Genomic DNA, 24,844 nt, shown 5'->3' on the forward strand with positions numbered 1-24,844 from the left:
GTTATTGGGCTTTTGTTCGTTTGTTTTGATGACATTCAGATTCAAATTTACTTTCAGTAACTTCATCCCATTTCTCATAGCTGTAAAGCCTATATCTCCCAGATCAGGATCCCCCTGATATCAGTGCCCATATCCCTCCTGGAGGAGGACCCTGAGGAGCTGCCAGGACTGCCATTGGATGAGTATCCTGAGGAGCTGCTAAGGTTGCTGAATACCCAAGTGAGATGGAGGACCCTTGGACTACAGAGCCTATCTGCAAACTGTGATAGGAAATAGCCCAGGAACACCAGACTTTAGTCTGGCTTTGCTGTCAGAGCGAGTCATCGTGTTTCGGTGAGATCCCCGCTGACCCAGTGGCAGAGCCCTCCGCCACTGTCAGGGCCCTGGGCTGGGACCCCTGGAGCAGGGTGGGCCCAGGTCCCACTACTGCCTGCTGCCAGCCCTGCCCCTGAAGGTGGCAGCCTCCCCATCTTAAGCCAGATGGCCTGCATTTGCTTATCGCTGTGCTGTACCTGAGGGCCAGAGCCCCCTAAACTGCTTACTGCGCTGCCCTACCTAGAGAGCCAGAGCCCCAGACTGCTTATTGCTCTGCCCTGCCCAGAGGATTGAGCCTGACTGTTGATTGCTGCCTACTCTGCCAGAAGGTTGGGCTAAAGGCAGCTCCTTGTTCTGCCCTCCCCAGAGGGCCAGAGCACCAGACTGCACTTGCTGTCTGTCCTAGCCAGGAGGCTAGGATAAAGACTGATAGTAGCAAGGCCCCACCCAAAGGGCCAGGCTATAGACTGTTAATCTGCTAATTCCCCTGCTAATTAACTTTGTCCTCTGGTATGTAGCGAGGCAGAGGGGCCTCCCTCTGAGCCTGAGGAGGAGGGATGACCACCAACACACTACACTCCGTGAGTACGGAGGAGGTGAGAAAACGCAGTTCTCAGGCTAAACAGGCATCTGTGAAGATCCTGGTATCTGATGGTGAAGCGGGAGCTGAGTTCTTGGATGAAGCTCTCGGTTTACAGGTCACTCTGTGTCCCTGTCCTCTCCTATGCTCATGAACTTTGGGTAATGACCGAAAAGACGAGATTGCGGGTACAAACAATGGAAAAGAGGTTTCGGTACAAGGTGGCTGGGCTTACTCTCTGAGAGAGGGTGAGGAGCTTGGCTATTCAGAAAGGCCTCGGAGTAGAATCACTACTCCTCTAGATCAAGAGGAGCCAGGTGAGGTGATTTAGGCACCTGATAAGGATGGCCCCCGGGAGGCTTCTTTGGAACTTTACCTGGCACGTCCCACTGGGCGGAGGCCCTGAGGCCGACTCAGGACACGCTGGAGGGATTATATTTCCTGGCTGGCCTGGGAACACGGGAATCCCCCAGGAGGAGCTGAAACCTGTTGCAGAGGAAAAGGAGGTCTAGTCCTCCCTACTGTCCATGCTGCCATTGCAACCCTCTCCAGGAAAAGCGACATAAAGGAAAAAAGAAAACGACGACTAATCCTCTTTCCTGAAGGTGCAGGAAAGATGCTTTTGGATCTCATCACTCCGGGTGGGAGCAACCCTGGATGCCACCCCCAACCCTGTATGGGTCTCAATGGCCATATTAGGATCCCTAAGTAGCCTATCATCAGCAGTTTTCTAGTACCCCAACCCTATCCCATTGGGATGATAAGGAGACCAAAGTTCCCCGCACACCTGGCAACAAGAGGAAACATTTGAGGAGAAAAAGACCCAGGCAGACAAAGAAGCTATGCCTCAAACCACCATCTTGTCCTCTTCACCAGATGAGGCCCTGTTACCTCCCCCTCCATCAATGGCCAATGATTTTTGGCAGTTCCAGGACCTCGTTAAGCAGGTGGCAGACTCTCTGCAGATATCCCTTGAGGAGGTTGGAGAACCCCAACACAAGCTGTTGGACATTCTATGCTCTATGACACCATCTAGAGTTACCCTCCCCATTAATGAGGCTCTATTGGAATCCACTAGGACCATCTGGGAAACCCCAACAACAGTGACACCCACTTGAAAGAGGGCCAATGAGAAATATTATGTCCCCACGAAGAACTCTGAATTCCTCTTATCCCACCAACCTCCCAATTTTCTGGTTGTAGACATGGGGAACAAGCGGGGCAAACAATATTGTTATAGATCAACCCCATACTACAGAGACCAAAAATGCCTGGACCTCTTGGCAAGGACCTACTCATCGGCTACACTGCAGTTCCACATTGCAAATTACCAAGCATTGCTGGCCAAGTACAACTTTATCAACTAACAAAATTTGGGTCATTTATTGAACACCTTCCTCCAGATCAAAGGGAACAATTCCAGGCTACTATTGTTGAGGGACAGTTATTGGCAAGAACATTGTTGCAGGTAGCACTTGATCCTGCAGAGACCACAGCCTCTTCTGTTTCTAGAGCGGTGGTGATGTGTACGGCTTTGTGGCTAAAATTGTCTGGCTACTCCAGAGAAATCCAGAATACAGTCAAGGATCTCTCATTTGACGGATAGAAGTTGTTTGCAGAGAACACCGACGAGTCGTTAACATACCCTTAAAGATTCCAGGGCCATTTTATGCTAGTTAGGCATCTAAACTCCTGCAAACAAATGGAAGTTCAGCAGATTGCAGATGGCTCAAAGATTCCACCCCACACAATTCTCTAGATTCCAAAGACTCCCAGGAAGAGACACAGATTCCAGAGGAAGAAAGCCTCTAAGCAATCTGATGTGGCTTCACAACAGGTGTCATCATCAAAGCGCCAGTTTTGACGGAACAGTCAAGGATTCAGATTCCCCGCTCTCAGCCTGCCAGCTTTATCATTTTGCTCATCTTCCCCCATTTGGAAACCAGCTTTCCAACATGCAAGGGAATGTGTCACCTCAGACAAATGGGTGCTGGAAGTAACATAATTGGGCTACACCATATACTTTACCTCCCTCCCACCTCCTCATTCCCCTTCCCTCTTCAGAGATCCCTCTCACAAGTGCCTGCAATGCAATACAGGAAATAAGGAAACACCCTTCTTTGTTTGGGGGCCATAGAACTGGTACCTGCTCAATACAGGGGAACATTTACACAGAAATGTTTAGTTCCACAGCCGAAGCCCCATGAGCCTGAGTCAGCTGACCCAGACCACCCATGGACATGCCACAGGGCTTTTATCTCTGTGTAGACATACCCAGAGTGTCAGAGCTAAACATAAGGTTACTTATATGGCCTTCGTCATTATAGCAGCCAGCAGTGAGATAATAGGCAGAGACAGGTGGAATTAATATAAATAAATAGACAAAGGATATTGCGGGGCAGGAGAAGCCATCTTCTCGTCTAAAAATTTAATTTTATCTAAAGAACTCTCTTTCCAAAGGAAGTGTCTGGAAAGGTCAGCTTATACTACTCAAGATAAATGGATGCTGAAGACTAGGTGGGTGCTTTCCCAAATTCTTCTTCTAAGGCTCTATTTATCCTAGATATTGCCATTTCAGGACACGGGAGGATATTTCAGGTTTCTGGTTAACACTTTGAAACGTAGTCCTTGGAGACATAAAAGGCTTTTCATTTACTATGGTAAGTGAGCCCAGTGAAGGAGACTTATGCAATGATTTAGGCTTTTGCTAACCTGTTACATGGTTTGTCTTGCCCTTTGAGAAGGCCATACTCACCTAAGCAGACTGTACAGATCTGGGTTTGTTTGTCTCTGAGCCCCAGTCTCTGGTATATGAGGCTCTGAAGACTGGAGCTGAAGAAGGATGATTCCTCTTCTGCAGATTGCTGAAGGGTCCTTGACAAATTGAGCACCTTTTATTCTTTGACCAATGTTATTAAGACTGCTCTGCCAGTTTAGATAGAGTAGTGGATGTAACTGGGAAAGAGTACTCTGGAGAACAGTCTCCAAGGAAAAATAGAATGTCATCTTTTAAAATTTTTTTTAGCCCAAGTTGCCAGGGGCCAGGAGGAGATGAAAAGTTAGGCAGAAACCATCTCTGTCCAGCTGAAGTGCAAAGAAAAGGAGGAGGAAAAGGAAACCTTGAACCACTGTACCTGTGTTGGAGGCAGGACTTCTAGGAAGGTGCCAGATAGGTAGGACTTGTATCTGGTGATGCTAACTGCCTCTGGTCTTTGCATGAAGAGGCCTCATTGTCCGGCTGATGCCTTCAGGTTGCAACTATCATAACTATCGGGGTAGCCTAAATTCCTCCTTACCTGTAAGGGGTTAAGAAGCTCAAGTAACCTGATTGGCACCTGACCAAAGGAACCAATGGGGACAAAAGATACTTTCAAATCGGGGTCGGGGGGGGGAGGGTTTTTTTGGGGTTCTTTGTTTCTGTGGCCATTCGCTCTTGGGACTAAGAGGGTCCGGACATCAATCCATGTTCTCCAAATCTTTCTAAACAAGTCTCTCATATTTCAAACTTGTAAGTAACAGTCAGGCAAGGTGTATTAGTTTATCTTTGTTTTCTCAACTTGTGAATTTTCCCTTTGCTAGAGGGAGGTTTATCCCTCTTTTGTTGTAACTTTGAAACTAAGGCTAGAGGGCGTTCCTTTGTGCTCTTTGAATTTTCTGCTACTCTGTAAGGTTAACTACCAGCCTAAGTTTACAGAGGTGATTTTTACCTTCTTCTCTTTAAATAAAATCCTTCTTTTTAAGAACCTGACTGATTTTTCCATTGTTCTAAGACCCAAGGGTTTGGGTCTGTAGTCCCTTTGTAACCAATTGGTGAGGATATATCCTCAAGCCTTCCCCAGGAAAGGGGGTGTAGGCTTGGGGGAATATTTTGGGGGGATAGGACTCCAAGTGGTCCCTTCCCTGATTGTATGTTAAATCACTTGGTGGTGGCAGCGATCCCAAGGCAAGAAAGGAATCTCTGCCTTGGGGAAGTCTTAAGCTGGTAAGAATAAGCTTAGGGGGTCTTTCATGCGGGTCCCCACATCTGTACCCCAGAGTTCAGAGTGGGGAAGGAACCCTGACAGGGATAATCTATGTTATTTATCTTTTTTAAAAGGGACCTCAGTGCTCATAGAAGTTGCTAGAACCATGTCAAGGTTCCTCCCCCACTCTGAACGCTAGGGTACAGATGTGGGGACCTGCATGAAAACCTCCTAAGCTTATCTTTACCAGCTTAGGTCAGAACTTCCCCAAAGTACAAAATATTCCACCCTTTGTCCTTGGATTGGCCGCTACCACCACCAAACAAATACTGGTTACTGGGGAAGAGCTGTTTGGAAACGTCTTTCCCCCCAAATACTTCCCAAAACCTTGCACCCCACTTCCTGGACAAGGTTTGGTAAAAAGCCTCACCAATTTGCCTAGGTGACTAGTGACCCAGACCCTTGGATCTTAAGAACAATGAACAATCCTCCCAACACTTGCACCCCCCCCTTTCCTGGGAAATGTTGGATAAAAAGTCTCACCAGTTTGCATAGGTGACCACAGACCCAAACCCTTGGATCTGAGAACAATGAAAAAGCATTCAGTTTTCTTACAAGAAGACTTTTAATAGAAATAGGAGTAAATAGAAGTAAAGAAATCCCCTCTGTAAAATCAGGATGGTAGATACCTTACAGGGTAATTAGATTCAAAACATAGAGAATCCCTCTAGGCAAAACCTTAAGTTACAAAAAAGATACACAGACAGAAATAGTTATTCTATTCAGCACAATTCTTTTCTTATCCATTTAAAGAAATCATAATCTAACACATACCTAGCTAGATTACTTACTAAAAGTTCTAAGACTCCATTCCTGGTCTATCCCCGACAAAAGCAGCATATAGACAGACAGAGACCCTTTGTTTCTCTCCCTCCTCCCAGCTTTTGAAAGTATCTTGTCTTCTCATTGGTCATTTTGGTCAGGTGCCAGCGAGGTTACCTTTAGCTTCTTAACCCTTTACAGGTGAGAGGAGTTTTCCTCTGGCCAGGAGGGATTTTAAAGGGGTTTACCCTTCCCTTTATATTTATGACAAACCACAACACCTAAGTGTCTTTGGGACTCGATCCTGCAAGTTCCTGAGTTGAGGACACTCAGCTCTTTCAAGCAGGTGCTCATTACCTTGCAGTACCAGGCCCTTTACCCATGTAACAGGTACAGCTCAGGAACTGCTCCATCTGTATACTTCAGCTCTGTTCTGGAGGGAATCCAGCTAGAGGTAAGCATGTTGTTCAGTTTCCGTGCCATCCAAAATATGTAATAAATAAAAACCTTACATAGCAGCTTTCCATCTCAAAGTATTTTACAAATTAACAACTGACCCTATGGATATCGCTAAGGGAAAAATCTCCGACTGTGTACATGGGCACGCACACACCTAGAATGGACATGAGCAAGTACTTGAAGAAGCATAAGTGCTTAATTCTGATTGCTGTCCAAAAAAACAAAACCATACTTTTGAGTCCGCACATATCTGTATATTATCAGATCATAAAAGTGCCAATTGTGATGGAAAGGACACTAGGAACTCTATTGAATCTACTACTTAATTTCACGTACCAGCTGCTGAATATCTCAAATGGTTGTTACTCTCTAGGGTCCAGATGTTTCCATAGCCCTTAATCATTCAGCCCCAAAGGCTTCCAAACCCCATGTTTTAGGATTTTTTAAAATATATGCAGAAATCTAAAAGGAGTGGCACACCAAGCATAGCAAAGTTATTTTGTGAGTAACTGAACCCAGTACTATCAAGTTGCATGACAAGGAGCAAATTATAATGAATCCTGTAGTACACTGTCAGATATTGGCTGGCTGGAGCAAAGATGAAGAAACTTCGAGATGGCAAAACAATTTCTATGGACAAAAAATGACATTTAGCATTCTATTATATATCTACAATTTATACAATTGTAGAAAATAGCTACCATTTGTTTACATTCCCTCATTACACATTTGAAATGTGCCCATCACCACAAAATTTAGTTTGACACACATTTCTTTTAAAACAAAACCTTATTGGTATTTCATATTTAAAAGCTAATTCTACTAGGACACCATTCTTGCTGGTTGCTTTATCATTTGATTTCCAGTGTAGTGTGTTAAGAGTCTTTCTGATATAATCCAACACACATTTAGCAGTGACTTGAATGACAAGAATCCCTTTTTCCAGTTCTCAGATTCATGTGGCTTCTCTTTATAAAAAAATTTGCCTCATTCATCTCCTGCCTCATTCATCTCCTGATTGCTCCTCCTCCATTCACTCCTGCCTATCTGATTATCTCCTGAGTGCACTGCTAACTCAAACTGAACATGGCAAAAGCCAAACACGTCTTCCCTCCTGCAAGCCCTTCACCCATCATCCTTGCTCATGGTCATTTTAGGGTTTTATTACTGTAAGATTTCTCTGCACTGATTTCCATGCCATATTTTGCAGAGGTTTTATCCAGTCGTTTCACAAGATTGGCGAGCTGACGTGATGGGATCAGCTCACATATCACTGTCAGTGGACAACAGCTGGAGACAGTGAAACAGTTCAAGTATTTGGGGGCAGTCATCACTGATGAAGGATCCAAGGCAGAAATTCGGGCAGGAACTGCGCAAACAGCAGCAGCAGTGGCAAAGCTAAAGCCAATTTGGAGGAATAAGAACATTTCCCTGGAATCCAAACTGAAACTGCTACATGCATTGGTCATCTCCATTTTTCTGTATGTGTCTGAGACATGGATCCTCATGGCAGAATTTGAATGGAAAATACCGGTAGTAGAGATCAGATGCTTCCATAAAATCCTGGGCATCTCCTACTTCGACCCCGTCACTAATGAAGAGGTCCGTAACATCATCACCCAATGCTCTGGGTCATATGAAGACCTCCTGACGACGGTGAAGAAGCGCAAGCTGAAGTGGTATGGCCATGTAGCAAGATCCTCTGGCCTATCCAAGATGATCTTCCAAGGGACAGTACAGGGGAAGAGAAGAAGAGATAGACAGAATAAGAGATGGATTGACAGCAGGTTGGATAAAAATCAATGATTTAAAAGAAAAAAATTTAAAAAACGGATTTTTTTTATTTAAATCAAATTTTTTTGATAAAATGCTTTTTGAGGAAAAACCTACCTAAAGAAAGATGTATCATAGCTCAAAGATATCTCATCATGGAATAGGGATTATACATACTAATTCTATAGTATGAGACAATATATTCATGTAATGTTTAAGAAAAGTTTTGTAAAGGAGTTCCAATAGTTCATGGATTAGGACCCAATTTTATGGGATTCCAGGGGCTTCTGTATAGATTATTTAGGTTAATCTTTCTATCTACCCAATGGGACTCAGTGCTCAGTCTAGAAGATACCATCAGAGATGCTTAGTTTTTCAGTTCTCAAACTGTGGATATGTCTCTCCAGAGATAACATACTTGTTAACAGCAAAAATGTTTGTAAATAAATATATAGAGGTGAGAAATAACAGACCTCAACCCTATTGTCCCTCTGCAAATTTGTGTACACAGAGTAAATCCCTTACCTCTCTCTAAAAGTGTAAAGTTTCAAAAAGGTCAATGAATAGAGAAGATTGTTGGGCGTGGAATAGATCTGGATAAGGAGAAGTAGTCTGGAGATAAATGTGAGAAGGGAGGGACAGGCAGTAGAAACAAAAGTGAAACGGTTTGAGCAGCATATTCCAGAAGTCTTGAGTGTAGCCTTCATTGATTTGAGATCTACCATACCATTGTCTCACTAGAAGGGCAAACCTATAATGGCAGCAGGCCGTAAAAGAGACCCAGTTTAGGAATAAGAACCATTCAAGAAATATATGCTTGCTCCTGATGTTTTAAAAAAGTCACACCTGTGAACTGGTGGAAGTCACTTAAGCACTTGGATTCAGTGACTGTTGAAGCAGTAATCTCACTTTTAACAGCAGTAGTTTCTTCTGTCGGTGTAGAAGGAATATTTTCTTCCTTTGGACTAATTCATTCCAAATTGAGAAATTGTTTGGGACCTGCCTGAAAAAGCAGGAAAGCTCTTTTTTTTTTTCTTTTCCCTATTATGAACAAATAGGAAAATGAAGGTGAAGACAACTGAGTTAGCTCCAGAAACCAATATTTTAAGTTTCTCATGTTGACCTGGCTGACACTGAAATATTTTTTTTTAAAAAATTGACTTAACTATTTTAGTTAAAAACAACTTTAACAAAAACAAACCTGATTTTAAAAAATTTTAATCTTTAACTAAATTCAAAAATTCATATGTTTGTTTTGTTAAAATATTGTATGTTTGCTGTTGAAGAAAAAAATCCAGAATACATAACGTCGTTGTTTTGGTTAAATAAAACAATTTAAAAGTCTGTCTGGTGATGTTCTCCTCCTAATACAGCATGGCAAAAAAATCCTCCAAATATTAATGATTAATCTGTTGAATTGGAGATAGTTCCCCTCTCAATGACTTCCTAAATATCTGCTTCAATTACCTTTATGAAATAACCAAACAATCATTCATTTTCTGATATAGCTGTAAAACTAATCTGAGAAGTTTTCAAAATAAATCACTTTAAAAATATATAGTGCGTGTATCTTCTAAAAATGAAACCTATATCCATCTCTGAGTTATGAAGAATATGTATTAAGGTTATAACAACCAACAAGAATGCTCTTTTATTTAGAAATCCATGATTAAATCGAGTCTTCCTGACTAGTGATTTAAATCAATTTGATTTAAATCAAATCCACCTTGACTGATAACATAAAAGAGTGGACAGGAATGGACTTCGCGGAGACTCAAGCACTGAGACACAATTGTCAGGGATGGAGAAAATTGGTTGATTCCTTATCAGTGATGGTGCCCCAATGACCAATACGGCTATGGGAGTGATGATGATGATTGTAAGTTATTTCAGTACAGTTATTTATTGTTTCAATTTGTGTCTGTTCTAGTCAGAATTTTAGATTCACCAGCTTGATGAAAAAGAAAAAAATTTGCCAGTATGTAGTACCTTTATCCAGAACGGCCTCTCTATATGAAGTGTACTGAAGCATAACTGGATCTCATACACCACTGGAATGCTGTAAGGGTGGAACACTGCAGTTGTTATGCAGCAGTAGCAGCATTTCTTTTTAACTAAAGAAAGAAGTTAAAGCAGCTTTTGGTGAAGCTGGAATGTGGATCCAGGTTCAACAATTATCCACAAGTCCTATAAATTATATACCTAAAAAAAACTCCAAAGAAAGTAACTTTCTGTCACCATATGGGATATTGGTTAAGTACTTGGTGGGAAGAATGTCATCAACAGAATTTTGTACAGAGTCCTTATTTTGCTTGGTGCAATCCAACTATTGACCATACTAAACAGGATTTATACAACAGAATACTGTTCTAATGTCCAGATAATTACTTTTTACAGATCTGCATTTCTATTATATTTACACACATTTTTGAAAGAGTGAATATGTAGTAGTAGGATTTTATGTTTGTATTTTGTATAATTTAGAATGAAGGATATATTAACGTAGCATGTAATAAATGTATTAATGTATGATTTGAACATATCCTGCCAGCCACCCTTTTTGAATAGCAGAAAGGAATGACCTAAGGGGCCATTGGTAGAAACGCATCAGACAGGCTGCCTGTGTCTGAACTGATGTTAAGGCAGGAACAGACCAGAACAGTCCTTATGGCTGATAATGGTCACCTTTTGTTTTAGGATAAGTTTACATCACAGTATTTGCTATAAGGTCTTGTTTCTTATCTGCATTGCAAACGAAGTTGTGTAAGGTTCTTTTGTAATCCCTTTAATAACTATATAACCACTGTTCCCTCTAAGCTGTGCGTGTGCGCGCACACACAGCTCCGAAACCCTGCGCATACAGCAAAACACTGTGCGCACAAAAATTTGCACAGAAGCACAACAATTTGCACAGAAGAAATTTTTTGCGCACACGGCCTGTCAAAAATTAGAGGGAACATTGCATATAACCCTTTCTAAAATGTAAACTTGTCTGAAATTTTCTGTAAAATTGTTTGGTGTGAGTAAAGGATGTGTGCATGGTTAAGGATGAGTGTGAAAGCCATCACAATGTCCAGATGGTCAAGAAGAAGTGAGAGACTTGGAGAGACAGCAGGAAACAATCAGAAAACATCCATTGCATCTGATGCTAAACGAGTTAGCAGCACTGACGACCTCAAAGGTGAGGCAAACACCCCCGAAGGCGAGACAACAAATAAGAGATAACAGTGGAAAACCCCAAGATTAACACCACTTACAGACTCAAAATCCATAGACTAACGTGGGAATTTACAAGTATAAAGCTGGGGTGTTTTGCCATAGAACTCTGGGTTCAGACCTGCAAAATCTCGGAGCATCGGATCGCGAGTGACAGAGCTCAGCTCCTCACTCGTGCTCAATCTAACTGGCCATTAGAGTGACTCGAGCTATGACACATTGTTAACTATAAGACCATCTGCAGGACGTGTGTGAGAGATTGAATGCATATGCTGTTGTATTTTCAAAAAAGGCGGCATGTTGCCTTTTTCCCTGAAAAAGATCATGTGTGCTTCTTATAAGCATAACAAATGTGTTTGTACTTACTAGGTTGATGTATTCAAAAATCATAAAAAATGTATTGATTTAATGTAAATGACTTAGTGCAAAGTAGCAAAAGATGCCTGGAAATTAACATGTCACCAGCTTAAAAATCACTCAATATAACAGAAGATAAGAGCCTTCAAAACATACATAACCACAAAAGTTTTTTTTTTTTTATTAAAACAGCAAGTTTAAGAAATTAATGCAGTGTAATGATACACCTATAACTAATCGTACAAAAATGAACTTAAATTCTAAAACATGAAAAATGTATTCCAATTTCTGGCATGACTTACATAATACAGACACACAAAAATACTGTACTCAGAATTAATGTCAATCTTAAAGACTGGCATGCTGGGCAAGGAAGGTTCTTATTCTTTGTAGGAGTTCTTTCTTTACACTGTCTGGTACCAAAGCTGAAATACAAATAAAAAAAAGCAGGTAAGAAATAGGGAAAAAAGAAAAAGATATATGTAGCGCAGTATATCATAAGTTGACCCTGCAATTCTGATGCATGATAGACTTTCTTAGAACTCCACCAGCCAATTCAGCAATCTCCTGTTGGGGTTGGAGAGCAGTCAAAAGAAAAAAGGAAGGATTTATATTCGGCAGTAGGTGGAATGCAAACAGGAGCAAAGGATCTGACTCACTTTCTGCCCCATAAGCTCTGTTCTCCCCCATAAGCTCTGTTCTCTGAAGAGAAGAGCTAGGGCAGCGATTCTCAAATTTCATTGCACCGTGACTCCCTTCTGACAACAAAAATTACTACATGACCTCAGGAGCCTGCCCAGGGGAGCGGGAGACGAGCCCCACTGCCCCAGGTGGGCGAGCTGGCCAAAGCTGAAGCCCAAGGGCTTCAGCCCTGGGTGGGTGGGCCTTTTTTTATTTTTTTTTTTTAAAGCAGCTTTACCTTCTTTAACACTAGAGGTTTCCTAGATGGCCTGACTGGCTGTGGGGCAACTGAATGGACTGCAAAAAGGAGACTAACACAAAGCACTTTTCTTCATGAGATGCAAATTGTCTCTCTTGCTGCTGCTCTTGTTATTGCCCCCTCCCCCTGATATTCTTACTGCCCTGTTAACCCAGCCTCACAGAGGTCTCCAGCCAAAACAACAGAGATATGAAAACATCTCTCCCATACACCACATGCACTTAATTCTAGTACTGTCAATGAGACCACTGGGGGCATTTAATTGTAAGCAGATTCTTCTGTCTTTTTCAAAGAAAGTTACATATAAAAATATTTTTTTAAAATACATGAGTCAGCGCAGAAACAGTAAGGCTTTCATGGCAACAGGAATTTACACATGTAGCCCATTTGTGATTACTAGTTAGGCTATTATATAGTTTCCCCTACATGCAATGTGGGCAAGTTATTGGTGCTTAGACAAAGTTTCTAGAGTATTTAAATGTGTAAGCTTAGTGTGGAATTATAGGTGTTTTTTTTTGCATTAAGTGACATTACTTTTCTTACCTCTACCTTTGGGAGTGATTTCTGCCACCAAGTCATCAACAGTAACATGCTCTAACCCTTTTTCTTTGATTACATCTAGGGAAGACCAAGAAAACCACTTGAATAGTTTAAATCCATTCATTAGAAAAACAGACCTATTCAAAGATTATAATACAAAACCTGCATATGTAGGTTAATCATATATATGTAATCCTATAATTAATCATATGTATGTTATCCTACTGTGGATTTAGTCTATTACTATATCAGTGGGCGTGGTATAAGAACCTGAAAAGGCAAGTGCACAGATCCGTAAACTCACTTGACCACCATTTAGCAAATCTATCCTGTATGTACCAATGACAGGCACTGTCTGGGCATGTAGCAATGCAGCAATTATTTACAAGTCTTTGAACTGCAGCCAGAACAAGGCTGTAATTTCAGTTAAATATTATATGTAACATTAACCAGAAGCACAACTGTAAAGATTTGAAGACAATTAAAGAGATAAACACACTAATACTACACGGTCAATTGCTCAGGAATATAACAGCAATTTTGAAAGTACTCCTTTAGAAAGATCAGACTACAGCAAACATATACACAGTATTTTCCCTGCTTTCCATGTTTTAGTGTTCTCAGTATGCATATTAGGATTATTTTTCAGAAAATCACTTTCCTTAAACATAGTAAATATTTTTGGGGAAAGGAATTTCAGCTTTGATCAGCACAGTCCTGCACTGTTGGAATGTGCTCTGTATTGGTAAATAATGACTGCTGTAACCAATACTGTAAAATGTTTCAGTTGACAAAAGAACTGAATAATCCTAGCACTATAAACTATTGAAAAATGTACTGTGACTGCCATAAAAAATGCCATTTGGGTAGAGTAAATCTGATCAGAAGAAACGTTAAAAGTCAATATTCAAAGTTTTTTGTTTTGTTTTGTTTTTTTGCTCTTAACAGGAAAACAATCATGTGCTGGTTTAGAAAGCTATTAGCCCTCCATGGAAGCTGAACATTTTGGTAATAAGAATTTTATCTAAATTTAATACATTCACTATTTACCTTTACTATAGACACTTGAAAACAAAATTTTGGTACTTAGCAGTTAATCTGATGATGTTTTCCTTCATCTAAATCGGTCATTTTCATGAAAAATTTTCACAAAAAAAGAAAGCACAAGCACTCCTCCTATTATTTATGGCATACCTCTCTTCTTGCTGCTTTTGCTTTTATCCTCTTGTGAAATGAAAATCACTTGTCAAAATGAAAAACTGTATCGGAATCAGTTATTTAGATGTTAGCAATCAAGCAGTCACACATTTTAGAACCTTAAATACAACAGACCTTGGCAACTACAATGAGGTCCAAATCAGAGGAAATATCAAAAACTCAACATCAGCCAAAGATGTGAAAATGCATTTTGGGCTACCCAGGTTGCCTGAGAATTCGTGAACAGAGATACATCCAAGATTATTCCAAAACTACAAATCACTTTTTCACAACACCGTACTCACATTGGTATCCCATAAGAAAGCATTCATACCCTGCCTCCCACATTTCTCCAAGATGCTCTCTTGCCCAATAGCATCATCTCCGTCTTATTCAAACTGACTTTCAGGTAGTCAAGCTTTCAACTGGAACTTTTATTTGGCTAGCAGTGATGCACCTATTCTCTTACCTTAGTCAATAACTAAGGGTATTGAATGTAGTTAACCTTAATTACCTTTACAGTGTGCCTTCAACTGATCCTTCCAGCCACATTCAATTAATTTGGCTCTTAGCAGCTCTTTAAGGCTGTAAAGATGACAAAATTAAACTTACTAGAAGAAAAAGTGGTTTTAACAGCAAAGAAAGAATATTTCACTTCAAAGCAGGTTATAAAAAATACATCACTGTAAGCCTTTGTATGCACAGCTGCACACTAATTCATGCTGCAAAATAAAAGAAGCTACTGTATTCAAAGGGATCCAAGACGGCCAGGAGTAAGAGTAAGTGACTTTCAGTGTAAGTGACTTGATTTCAAAGAAACGCTTGCAACTCTAAATCTGAAGTCTCCAAACTATGTTTTCATTGGAGATTTAAACTGGGCATTGAATATCCTATGATATTTTTATCATCAGAGAAGTCTAGGAAAGGGGGAACTTGCCTGGTATATAACCTCCTCTCAGCACAATCAACAAGTGCTGAACAAAACTGAAAAGGATTCAAGACAGGTTCACTCTATTCTATTCCTTCAGCTATTTGTGAAGGAGCACAGGAGCAACCCTCCTTTACTGCCAGGGGGTACACTGGATATGGGAAAGCAGTGGGATAATACTTAAAGAGGTGAAGGAGAAACAAATTAGAATAAGATGTCGTAAACTAGCATAGTGGCTTAGTAGCATAAATTTCAGTCCTTTACTCCATGGGCTGGGAGCGCACTTAACCTTCGACTATCCTGCTTTGCTCAAGCAATCCCCCATTTTTAACTGAAGGAGCTGGACCAACAGTCTGAAGCGTGAAGTCTAGTCCTCTTTGACCAGTAAGTTGTTAAGAGGTAAGATGTTTGGATGAGGAAGGACAAGGTAGGGGATTCTGGAAGACCAGTGGTTCTCAAACTTTTTTACTGGTTACTCCTTTCACATAGCAAGCCTCTGAGTGCGACCCCTCTTATAAATATATAAAAAAGGTGTTTTTAATTTAACACCATTATAAATGTTGGAGGCAAAGCGGGTTTTGGGGTGGAGGTTGACAGCTAGCGACCCCTCATGTAATCACCTTGCGACTCCCAGAGGGGTCCCGACCCCCAAGTTTGAGAACCCCTGTGGAAGACCAAATTAAAGCAATTGTGGTTGCTTTGTCGTTTTGGATAATTTGAATTCAAGAAAAAATTCTACTGCTCCACCATTGTATGTAACAGAACACAATCCTGATACCGTGCTTAGATTTTATTTGTGCAATAAGGAGACTGCACCTCTCCCTCTTGGCCTGAAAAAAGAATAAATTGGAACCTCGTTGTTTAACAGTGTAATTTTAGATCCGTACAAAGATGTTTTCTCCATTAACAACATCATCGGTGTTCACTTGGGATTTATAAGCCAACTTTCCCACCTCTTATTATTTTACCAGCTTTTTTGTTTTAGTTAAAAACTGGCCGAGAGGGTTTATTTTTCCTTACTTTTGAATATTTTAATTAAGTCTTCTTTACTGGTATAACACACAAGATTTTCTCAACGGTTTTGTAGCATTTAGAATTATAGGAGGGATTTGGCCTTTTTTACTTTTTAGGACATCCTTCATGCTACATCATTTTATGACATTTAATGAGCATAAAAATCATATAAGAAAAAAAAAATCTACTTACCGTTCTCGCTCTCCTGTTTCTATTAGTTTTTGGTTAATAGTTGCTCTCATCTGTGCATCTTTATTCATTTTGAAAACCTAGATTTCCACAGCAAATCTATAAAATTATAAAAAAAAAGATTTTAATAGCACTGTTTACTAATCATTTGCAACATAAGAAAACATGTATGTAATTAAACAATTAAATTTCCCTTACGCTCTCTACAGTTTGTTAGGCCTGGTCTAGAGTAGAAAATTAGGTCGGCTTAACCATGTCAGTCAAAGGTGTGGAAAATCCACTCCCGGAGTAGCATTGTTAAACCGACCTAGGTCCCCAGGTGGCCAGTGCTAGACTGACAGAAGAATTCTTCTGGCAACCTGGCAATCACATCAGGGAGGTGGATTACCAATAAGAGAACCCCTCCTGTCAGCATAGGTAGCACCTGCACTGAAGTGCTACAGCGGCGCAGCTGCAGCATTTTGAGTATAGACCCCTCTGTTTCTGGCATTTGTTTAATTTACACAATTAGACAAGAGAGAGATGTTAACTCAAATTACTGAAGACAGTCACAATAAGTCATCAGTCACACATTGTTTATATCAGAAATACTGATTAACAGAACTCAGCAAAGTGATCACATATGAGTGAACCTTACTGTCCTCACATAAATTCAGAAACTACTGTTCACTGCTGATGACCCAGCCAAATTGTATATGATAATCTTTGCTTCCTGATAAACTAGTGTTTTCTGCACATTCACCCCCACTTTAGAATGCTGGTAAAAAGAGAAAAAACTGTCACAGTTCTTAAAGTAGTGATGCTATAGCCATGTTGTTCCCAGGATATTTATCTCTTTTGTTGGATCAACTTCTGTTGGTGAGAAAAGCTACGGAACTTACACAGAGTTCTTCTTCAGTCCAGAAGAGCTCCACGTAAGCTCAAAAGCTTGTCTCCATCACCAACAGAAATTGGTCCAATACAACAGAATCTGAGAGTTATGAACACTTCAGGAATGGAGGTTGTTCGTAACTCTGAACAAAACGTTATGGTTGTTCTTTCAAAAATTTACAACTGAACATTGACTTAATACAGCTTTGAAACTTTACTATTCGGAAGAAAAATGATGCTTTTAACCATCTTAATTTAAACAAAACAAGCATAGAAACAGTTTTTTTACCTTCTCAAATCTTTTTTTTTTTAAACTTTCCCTTTTTCTTTTTTAGTAGTTTACCTTTAACACAGTACTATACTGTATTTGCTTTTTTTTTTTTTTTGGTCTCTGCTGCTGCCTGATTGCATACTTGCAGTTCCAAATGAGGAATGTCGTTGACCAGTCAGTTCATAACTCTGGTGTTCGTAACTCTGAGGTTTTACTGTAAAAGCTATTACCTTAACCACCTTGTCTCTTTACAGTTATTAAATCCATGGCTCTAATTAGAGATCGCCAGAAATTTTGATGAAGGTATGTAGAAAACTTTTGCTCCTAAATACCAGATCTGCCTGTGATAATCTGTTCTCATGATAATTTCTCCACCACTAAAGGAAAGGGAGGACAGATAAAGAATTATAGTTTAATGTTCATAAAAGGACTAACAGAACTAACTCACTTGAGCCACTTCAGACCCACAGCTCTATCACCTTACTTCGAGCCCTGATATTTCAGCCCTGATTTGAGGAAAGGCTGCTATCTACCCTGAACTATGGAGTGATTCTCTGACATGGTCAAATAAGAAACTGGAGACCATCAAATTCAGCTGTGCATGTGTCAGTCTTACTGAACTGATCGCTCTCTCCTCCCTGTATAATGATGCAACAGCCAGCACAGAGGGCTGCAGCACAGATTTAGCAAAGTGGGGGTGAGATACTATAAAGTTAGAAGAGTTGAGCTCAGATAACATTCAACCAGAGGTCCTTTGTACTCTGCTGCCGAGCCTCTACAGGAGCAAGATAGAGACTCCATAGCACATCTAATAGAGAGGGACAACCATCACCACTCCCCAATAACCTGCCGTCTCCCCACCCCCAGCCAGTGATCAGACCCCCCTCCCTCCCATCATCAGCCAGTGACCGGACCCCATTCTCCCACACTTCCCCGCCCAGTGACCCACCTTCTCCCCACCCCCCACCGAGTGACCACCTCTCGGGGCAATGACCAGACCCCCCGCCAGTGACCTACCCCAGGCCCTGTGAGTCGGGGCTGAAGTACACCCACTGCGGGGGAGGGGTCGCCACAGCGCAGCCGCCGGGCCCCGCCAGGGAGTCAGAGAGTATCAGGGGTGGAAGGGACCTCAGCAGGTCATCTAGTCCAGCCCCCTGCTCAAAGCAGGGCCAATCCCCCACCCCCGAGATCCCTAAATGGCCCCCTCAAGGACTGAACTCACAACCCTGCGCTTAGCAGGCCAATGCTCAAACCACTGAGCGATCCCCCCCAAAGCACGGGGCCAAGCCAAGGCTCGCAGCCCTTTGCGGCCCGCGGCGTGGGGAAGCTCGGGCCCGGCCCCAGAGCCGGGAAACCAACCGCGCGGCTGCGGGTGGGGATTTCAGGCCGAGCCCCGCGGCTCCCCACCCGCTCTGAGCGCGCCCCGGGCCCCGCCTGCGGAGCGTCGAACCCCGCTCGGGGCCCCGGGACTCACCCCCGCGGCGGCGCGCCCAGCTCTGTGGAAGGAGAAGCGACGCCGCCTCCCCGGCAGAATCCAGCCCGGCCAAGCTTCTGCCCGCCCCTTCGCGCGGGGGACCCTGGGAAATGGAGTGCGGGACGATGTCGTCCCTCGCTCAGTTTAAAAACTACAACTCCCAGTGTGGCCTAAGGTCTGGGCGGCCGGACGTGCCGGTTCCCTCGGAGGCTGGAACTACAACTCCCAGCACGCCCCGCGTTTCGGGCGCCCCCGTGCGGCATACAACTCCCGACATGCCTGGCGACTGACAGCAGCAGTCCCTTGCGGCTAGAGCCCTAAAACTACCATTCCCAGGGGGCTCCACGCTCTGCCTGCGCCTTACCTGAGCCAGTAAAGGCCCCCGCGCTTCTCACACAAAGTCTCCTTTCAAACTTTCCCCCTCGTCGCAGGCGGTAGCTGCGGGCCCGGCCGGGGATGGAGGCGGTGGCCAACTGCTCCCTGCGGGTGAAGCGGCTGCTCTTGGACCCCAAGTTCGAAGGCTACAAGCTCTCCCTGGAGCCGCTGGCCTGCTACCAGCTGGGGCTGGACTCGGGTGAGGGGCGCGGCCGCGGCCGGGGTTGCTCGGGCTCCTGAGGGGGAGCTGCCTCTGGCAGGGGAGCCCCGGGGCGGCAGCGCTGCGGGTGCTGCTGGGGCCGGGCCTCGCCTTGCCTTGCCTTGCAGGAGCCTGCGTTTGTTTGCCCTTGTTGTTGAAGCCTTCTCCCCGCCGCGGGTTGCTTTGCTGCGCCCCAGCTGCTGGCCCCCGGGCAGAGGTGGCTGCCCATCCGTGCGGGGTAAAGTCATTCCCGCCCCAGGTGGCTGGCAAGCTGCTGTTGTGCTCGCCTGCAGGGCAGGGGTTGGGGAAACAGTCTCCGGGGCCTTGGGGCAGCCCCTCGCCACGGAAAGCCCCAGGCCGGCTGGGAAACTTAAGATGGCTGTTCCAGGTCTTGGGGCATTCGCCTCTAGGCAGAGGTCGCCGGTGAGGCCAGGGCCGCTATCCTTGACTGATAGAGCTGTGCTGGCAGAAGCCTTCTCTACTCCTGGTGTAGGCCTGCGCTTTCTCTAGAGCCTAAATTTGTTAGTCTAGGGTGCCACAAGTACTTCTTTTCTTTTTTCTCGAGTCTCTGTTGGTGTTCAGGTCACTTCTGAGTTTTGTTGGCTTTGGGGGTTTTAGCATTTCATCGTTAATATTTTGTTAACACGTGGTTGTGCTTGTAATGCTCCCCTCTCCCCATTGGCCTTCATCAGTAGTATCCTGATGTCCTCTTGTAGTGGGGTCTTTGGAGCCTGCACTGGGCTCCATCTTTTAGATCAACCCCTTCCTAATAGGTGTCCTGATGAATTTGAAGCCCTCAGATCTTCTGGTTTCTGGAAGGGAAGGAGGAGCCCATTTTTTTTCCTTCCCATTCTGAGACTTCTGACAGTGTGTTTGTCTCCCAAGCTCCTATGGGTTAAGGTTTTTTCTGTATTCTTCCCTCAGCCCGTATTTTTTGGGAGTCCTTGTTCCTGGTGAATAGCGCTAGTGTCTGTATTTATAGCCTGCCTAAGATATGAACTGTCACATGTGAAATTTACATGTTCTTTGTTAGTTTCAAAGCTGCTCACAGAACAGCAGCTCTCAAACTGACCTTGAGGCCTTACAGCTCACTTCATCGGTATTTTCCACTGAATGCAGCTGATGAAGTGAGCTGTAGCTCACGAAAGCTTATGCTCAAATAAATTTGTTAGTCTCTAAGGTGCCACAAGTACTCCTTTTCTTTTTACTGAATGTTATGAGATTTGTGATAAAATTGTAAAAATTAGCATCACTAAAACTCTCCAAGAGATTGCTGCATTGGTTTATGCATTTGGAAGGTTACCTGCACAATCAACAGTGCTGTTTTGTTTTTTTTGTTTGTTTCTTTTAAACTTAAAGCTTGAATTTTACAGAATTTGATGTTCGAGGCTTGGAAAAATTGCCAGTTGTCATTGTAATACAATTAACAAATAGTGCCTAGAGGCCCCAGTTGGGAATCAGAGTACCATTGTGCTAGATGCTGTACAAACAGCAAATAAAAATAGCTCCTGCCCCAGAGAGCTTGGAGTCTAGGATTATGATTGGACCCGTCAGGTGAAGAAATAGAAGAAACTGGGGCATGGAATGGGAGGACAAGAGGATGGTAAATGAGCATATTTTGCTTCTTTTTTTGCTGTAAATGTAGCTGAGTTGCAAAGTTTGTCTGTGGAGGTTTCAGAAGATGGTCTTCAGAAAACCTTTGATTTATTTTATAAACGATAGGTCAATTACTTTTCCACCCAGGTTACAATTTCTTAGTCCTGTATGTAGTAGGGTCTAATTTTTATCACTGAAGCTCAATATCTGAGCCCAACGTGTGATCAGAAAGGAAAATGGCTTATTCAGCTGATAGTTATATTATAATTACAATCAATATGCATTGTTGGAATGCACTGTGTGTTTCATATTTCAAGGCATGTCTTGTAATAAAACATTAATCATGTTGTCATGGGCGAGACATCTTATTGATCAGTTTTGATTCCATACTTTGTAAATCTTTTATAAATAAGATGTCTTAGGACTGTAAAGTGCTTTAACTTGAAAAGCAAGACTTTAATGTTCAGCCCATGCAAAGAGCACATTAGACATAGCTGTAGTTTTAGTTGGTGGTTTTGGAGTAGCTGAAATCTAAGTCCTTGTATAGTTTATTATTTTTTATTATGGTAATGACCAAAATATGCTAGGTTATGTACCGCAGAAAGACGGAGACCCTGTCCTGAAGAAGTTGTAGTCTGAGGACTTGATCTTGCACTGGGAACCATGAGGATGGATCCTGTGCACGTGTGTAGTCCTGCTGAAGTCATGAGGTATAGTCAAGGAGTTCAGTGTGCTGTACTGGAGGAACCTAAGAGTATTGCAATAGTTAAGGGTTCTTGAAGATGCATGCAGAGATGTTTGCAGTATTCTATTCTGGCAGCACTTCTTAGATGATGGCAGTAATAAGATCAGTAAAAGAACCTCAAACACTGATGTGTGGAACTTTATTCATGAGAGTACATTAGAACCTGTCTGTTGTCTAGAATCAGAGGCAGGAGTGTGGCCTAAATAGACCAGTTGTCTGATCTGGAATTCTTGCTCTTATGTATTATATATATGTGTTGGTTTACTGTACAGACTGAACATTGGGGTAACTTATTGGGTAGAGTCTGTTCCATCGGAGTGTTCTTGTCCACTTTTCATTAGACACTTATAATGCAGTATCAAGAAAAGGAGTACTTGTGGCACCTTAGAGACTAACCAATTTATTTGAGCATGAGCTTTCGTGAGCTACAGCTCACTTCACCGATGAAGTGAGCTGTAGCTCACGAAAGCTCATGCTCAAATAAATTGGTTAGTCTCTAAGGTGCCACAAGTACTCCTTTTCTTTTTGCGAATACAGACTAACATGGCTGTTACTCTGAAACCTGTCAATGCAGTATCAGTTTACATTGCTGTGAAGTTACTGATAAACAGTTATGTTAGTACTGTTTGACTTCATCAGGGCTTTTCTTTTACAATTCAGTTTGATAAGAGAAATCTATTGTATAAGCACATGAATGTAAGACTTGAGGTGTACTATGAGCACACACAAACTGTTAAAAGATATTATTAAGGTTGTAAAACTAAGCACTCAAAGTTAGGAAAAGCCAGAATTAAGGTTGCCTGTGCAACTTTAATTTGGCTTCCTTTTGTGTATGCATTCTGATGGTCACATACAATCTTTTCCACAGGACTCCCTAATGTTCTTTTTATCATTTTTTTGTGTGTAAATTGCAAGCTAGTTAAAAAAGTAAACTGCAAAGACAAATTCCATCACATTATGTTGACACTCACATGGCTCATCAGCAGAGTTGGAACCTTCAGATCCACTGCATAGACCTCTGCTGTTTGAGCTAATGGAGTAACTAATAGCATTAGTAGGTTGTCATTCTCTGTGTGGACCAGCACTAGAGGTGGGATGGGACACTTGGCCAGTTAGTTTCACATATATTTTCTGTCATGAGAGGAATGGTGAGACTCAAATCTTGGATTCCATTCCAGTTTCTAGTGAGCACAGTCTGTTCTGTCCTAATTCTGTCTCTCCCCCACCTCAGGCTCCTCATCTGAGTCCCATTCTCTTCACCTAACTAGTCCCAGTCTCTACTCCTGGGGCTTCTCATCCTACTCCCAGTCCCTGCCCATAGCTCTTCATCTGATCTCAGTCTTCCCTCCTTCCACTTCACTTGTTCAGTCTCCCAACTCCTCATTCCAATCCGACCCCAAGCTTCCAGTTCCAGTCTCCACACCTGGCTTCATGTCAGTGATCCAGTGCTGGTTTCCTTCTCCCACTCCCTGCCACCCTCCAGTCCTATCCACAACTGAGGTTCCACTCTTGTTCCCTCTGCATTCGAATCAGGCAGCTTCCTTCTCCACTTTGACTGAGCTCAACAAGGGGGCATTAAGAATACAGAAGAGACAGGCTCCCTGCTCTCCTCCATTCAGGTGCTCAGTCCCAGACTGGAGCATGTTCAATGTGGATGTGATCTTATTGAATTGAATTGCTAAAATATAGGAAATCTTTACTGAGCATGTGTAAACTGATTTTTACAAAGGCTTTTAACTTAACCAAATGTAGGTGGATTTTCACAGGGACTTCAAAAGGCACTTATGATGCCAAATTTTAAATCCCTGCTCCAAAGCATAGGCGCACTAGAGCTGTTCAGAAAAGGTCTCCGGAATGTTTTAATGTGTACAACAATGTATTTTTACTAGTCTCCCTCTCGGACATGGCTGAAATTAAAAAAAAAAAAAAAAAAAAAAAAAAAAAAAAAGCAGCCTGAGGCAGACTCCCAGCATTAAAATTTCATCCTAAACAAAAGTGTCCACATGCTGACTTAAATTTGATGCTCCTGTGTCCAATATGGGTGCAAAAGAAAACCATTTCATTTTGACTGTATAATTTGCACATTAAAAAAGTACTCGCTAATCTTTTTAGAAGTATAAATAAATGGAGGTAAACGTCATGAGACACTTTTTTTCTCCAGAAATTTCTGAACATGGATGAGTGTCACCTAATTAAAAACATGCATTTGACATTTTCTTGATGATTAAACTGGTGTCATCTCTGAAAAATTACTCCTGAGGGTATTCTGCACTAAAAAAAGAAAAATTATGTGCCAAAAAAAAATTATGCACACAATATTTTAAAATTCTGCAAATTTTATTTGTCAAATAAAAGTGGAGGCTCCAGTATGACACCGGGGAGCACAGGCCACTGGCTGTGCAGAGGTGGGAGATAACTCTGCAGCTCCGCCCGCAGGATACGGACTCAGCGCTGAGGCTGCACCCGACCGTGGCACAGCGCAAGGACTGGGCATGCCCCAGAAATACCGCAGAAATACCCCCTGTCCCTCTATGCCAGGTGCACCAGGAGTGGGCAGGGAGGCTCAGCCCAACAGAATCCAAGTGTAGAGGGATACAGGTGTGAGTTGAGAGGGTTGTGTGTGGGGCAATCTGGATGTGGGCAGCTCATGTGGTGGGTGCAGGGGGGATCTGGATACATAGGTGCTTTTTGAGGGGTTCTGAGTGCAGTGGTAATGGGATTCTGCAGGGGGGTCCAGGTAAAAGTGGTTAGGGCTCAGCTGGGGGAGTCTGGGTGCGTGGGGGGGAATAGAGCTCGGCAGGGAGGTCTGGGTGTGGGGGGTTTGGTGCGGGGCCCAGATGCTGGGGGAGTGGGGATCTGGGTGCAGGGGGCTCGTTGGGGTGGTCTGGGTGCAGGGGGGAGTGGGGCTTGGCAGAGGAGGTTCTGGGTGCAGGGGGGTGAGGCTTGGCAAAAGGGTCTGGATGCACGTAGTTAGGTGGATGGGGAAGCAGCTCCCTGTACAGTGATCCCTCCCCCTGCAGCT

General features: G+C 42.8%; 2 protein-coding genes across 8 annotated transcripts in view; one reads left to right on the top strand and one right to left on the bottom strand.

Annotated features, from left to right (window-relative positions):
• Nucleotides 1–11,641: 11,641 nt before the first annotated feature.
• ENY2 (ENY2 transcription and export complex 2 subunit) lies at nucleotides 11,642–19,409 on the bottom strand. 6 transcript variants are annotated; one of them, XM_037892120.1, is made up of 6 exons: nucleotides 19,272–19,409; nucleotides 16,296–16,391; nucleotides 14,676–14,746; nucleotides 14,159–14,206; nucleotides 12,968–13,042; nucleotides 11,642–11,909 (listed from the first exon to the last, which is right to left on the bottom strand). In XM_037892120.1, the coding sequence occupies exons 2-6, from the start codon at nucleotides 16,361–16,363 to the stop codon at nucleotides 11,833–11,835; spliced, it is 339 nt and encodes a 112-aa protein (XP_037748048.1). In that variant the 5' UTR covers nucleotides 16,364–16,391; nucleotides 19,272–19,409; the 3' UTR covers nucleotides 11,642–11,832. The 6 variants fall into 6 exon arrangements, with proteins under 6 accessions (XP_037748048.1, XP_037748045.1, XP_037748046.1 ...); XM_037892117.1 differs by lacking the exon at nucleotides 19,272–19,409 and adding an exon at nucleotides 18,908–19,060; XM_037892118.2 differs by lacking the exon at nucleotides 19,272–19,409 and adding an exon at nucleotides 18,451–18,884.
• The window catches only part of NUDCD1 (NudC domain containing 1), a 144,834-nt gene continuing 139,337 nt past the window's right edge, over nucleotides 19,348–24,844 (top strand). The window contains exon 1 of one of the 2 annotated variants that reach the window (XM_007065303.4): nucleotides 19,348–19,481. In XM_007065303.4, the coding sequence (XP_007065365.2) occupies nucleotides 19,364–19,481 (118 nt within the window). In that variant the 5' untranslated portion in view covers nucleotides 19,348–19,363. The remainder of the gene's footprint in view (nucleotides 19,482–24,844) is intronic. The other variant, XM_037892116.2, reaches the window with a different exon arrangement.

The sequence above is a fragment of the Chelonia mydas genome, chromosome 2 (assembly GCF_015237465.2).
Source record: "Chelonia mydas isolate rCheMyd1 chromosome 2, rCheMyd1.pri.v2, whole genome shotgun sequence".
Lineage (NCBI taxonomy): Eukaryota > Metazoa > Chordata > Testudines > Cheloniidae > Chelonia > Chelonia mydas.

Coding starts and splice junctions, on each gene's coding strand:
- ENY2 (XM_037892120.1), bottom strand. CDS start 16,363: ATGAATAAAGATGCACAGATGAGAGCAACTATTAACCAAAAACTAATA. Junction 13,043..14,158: donor CAAAAGCAGCAAGAAGAGAG/GTATGCCATAAA, acceptor GGTCTTCCCTAG/ATGTAATCAAAGAAAAAGGG. Junction 11,910..12,967: donor AATCACTCCCAAAGGTAGAG/GTAAGAAAAGTA, acceptor TTTGTATTTCAG/CTTTGGTACCAGACAGTGTA.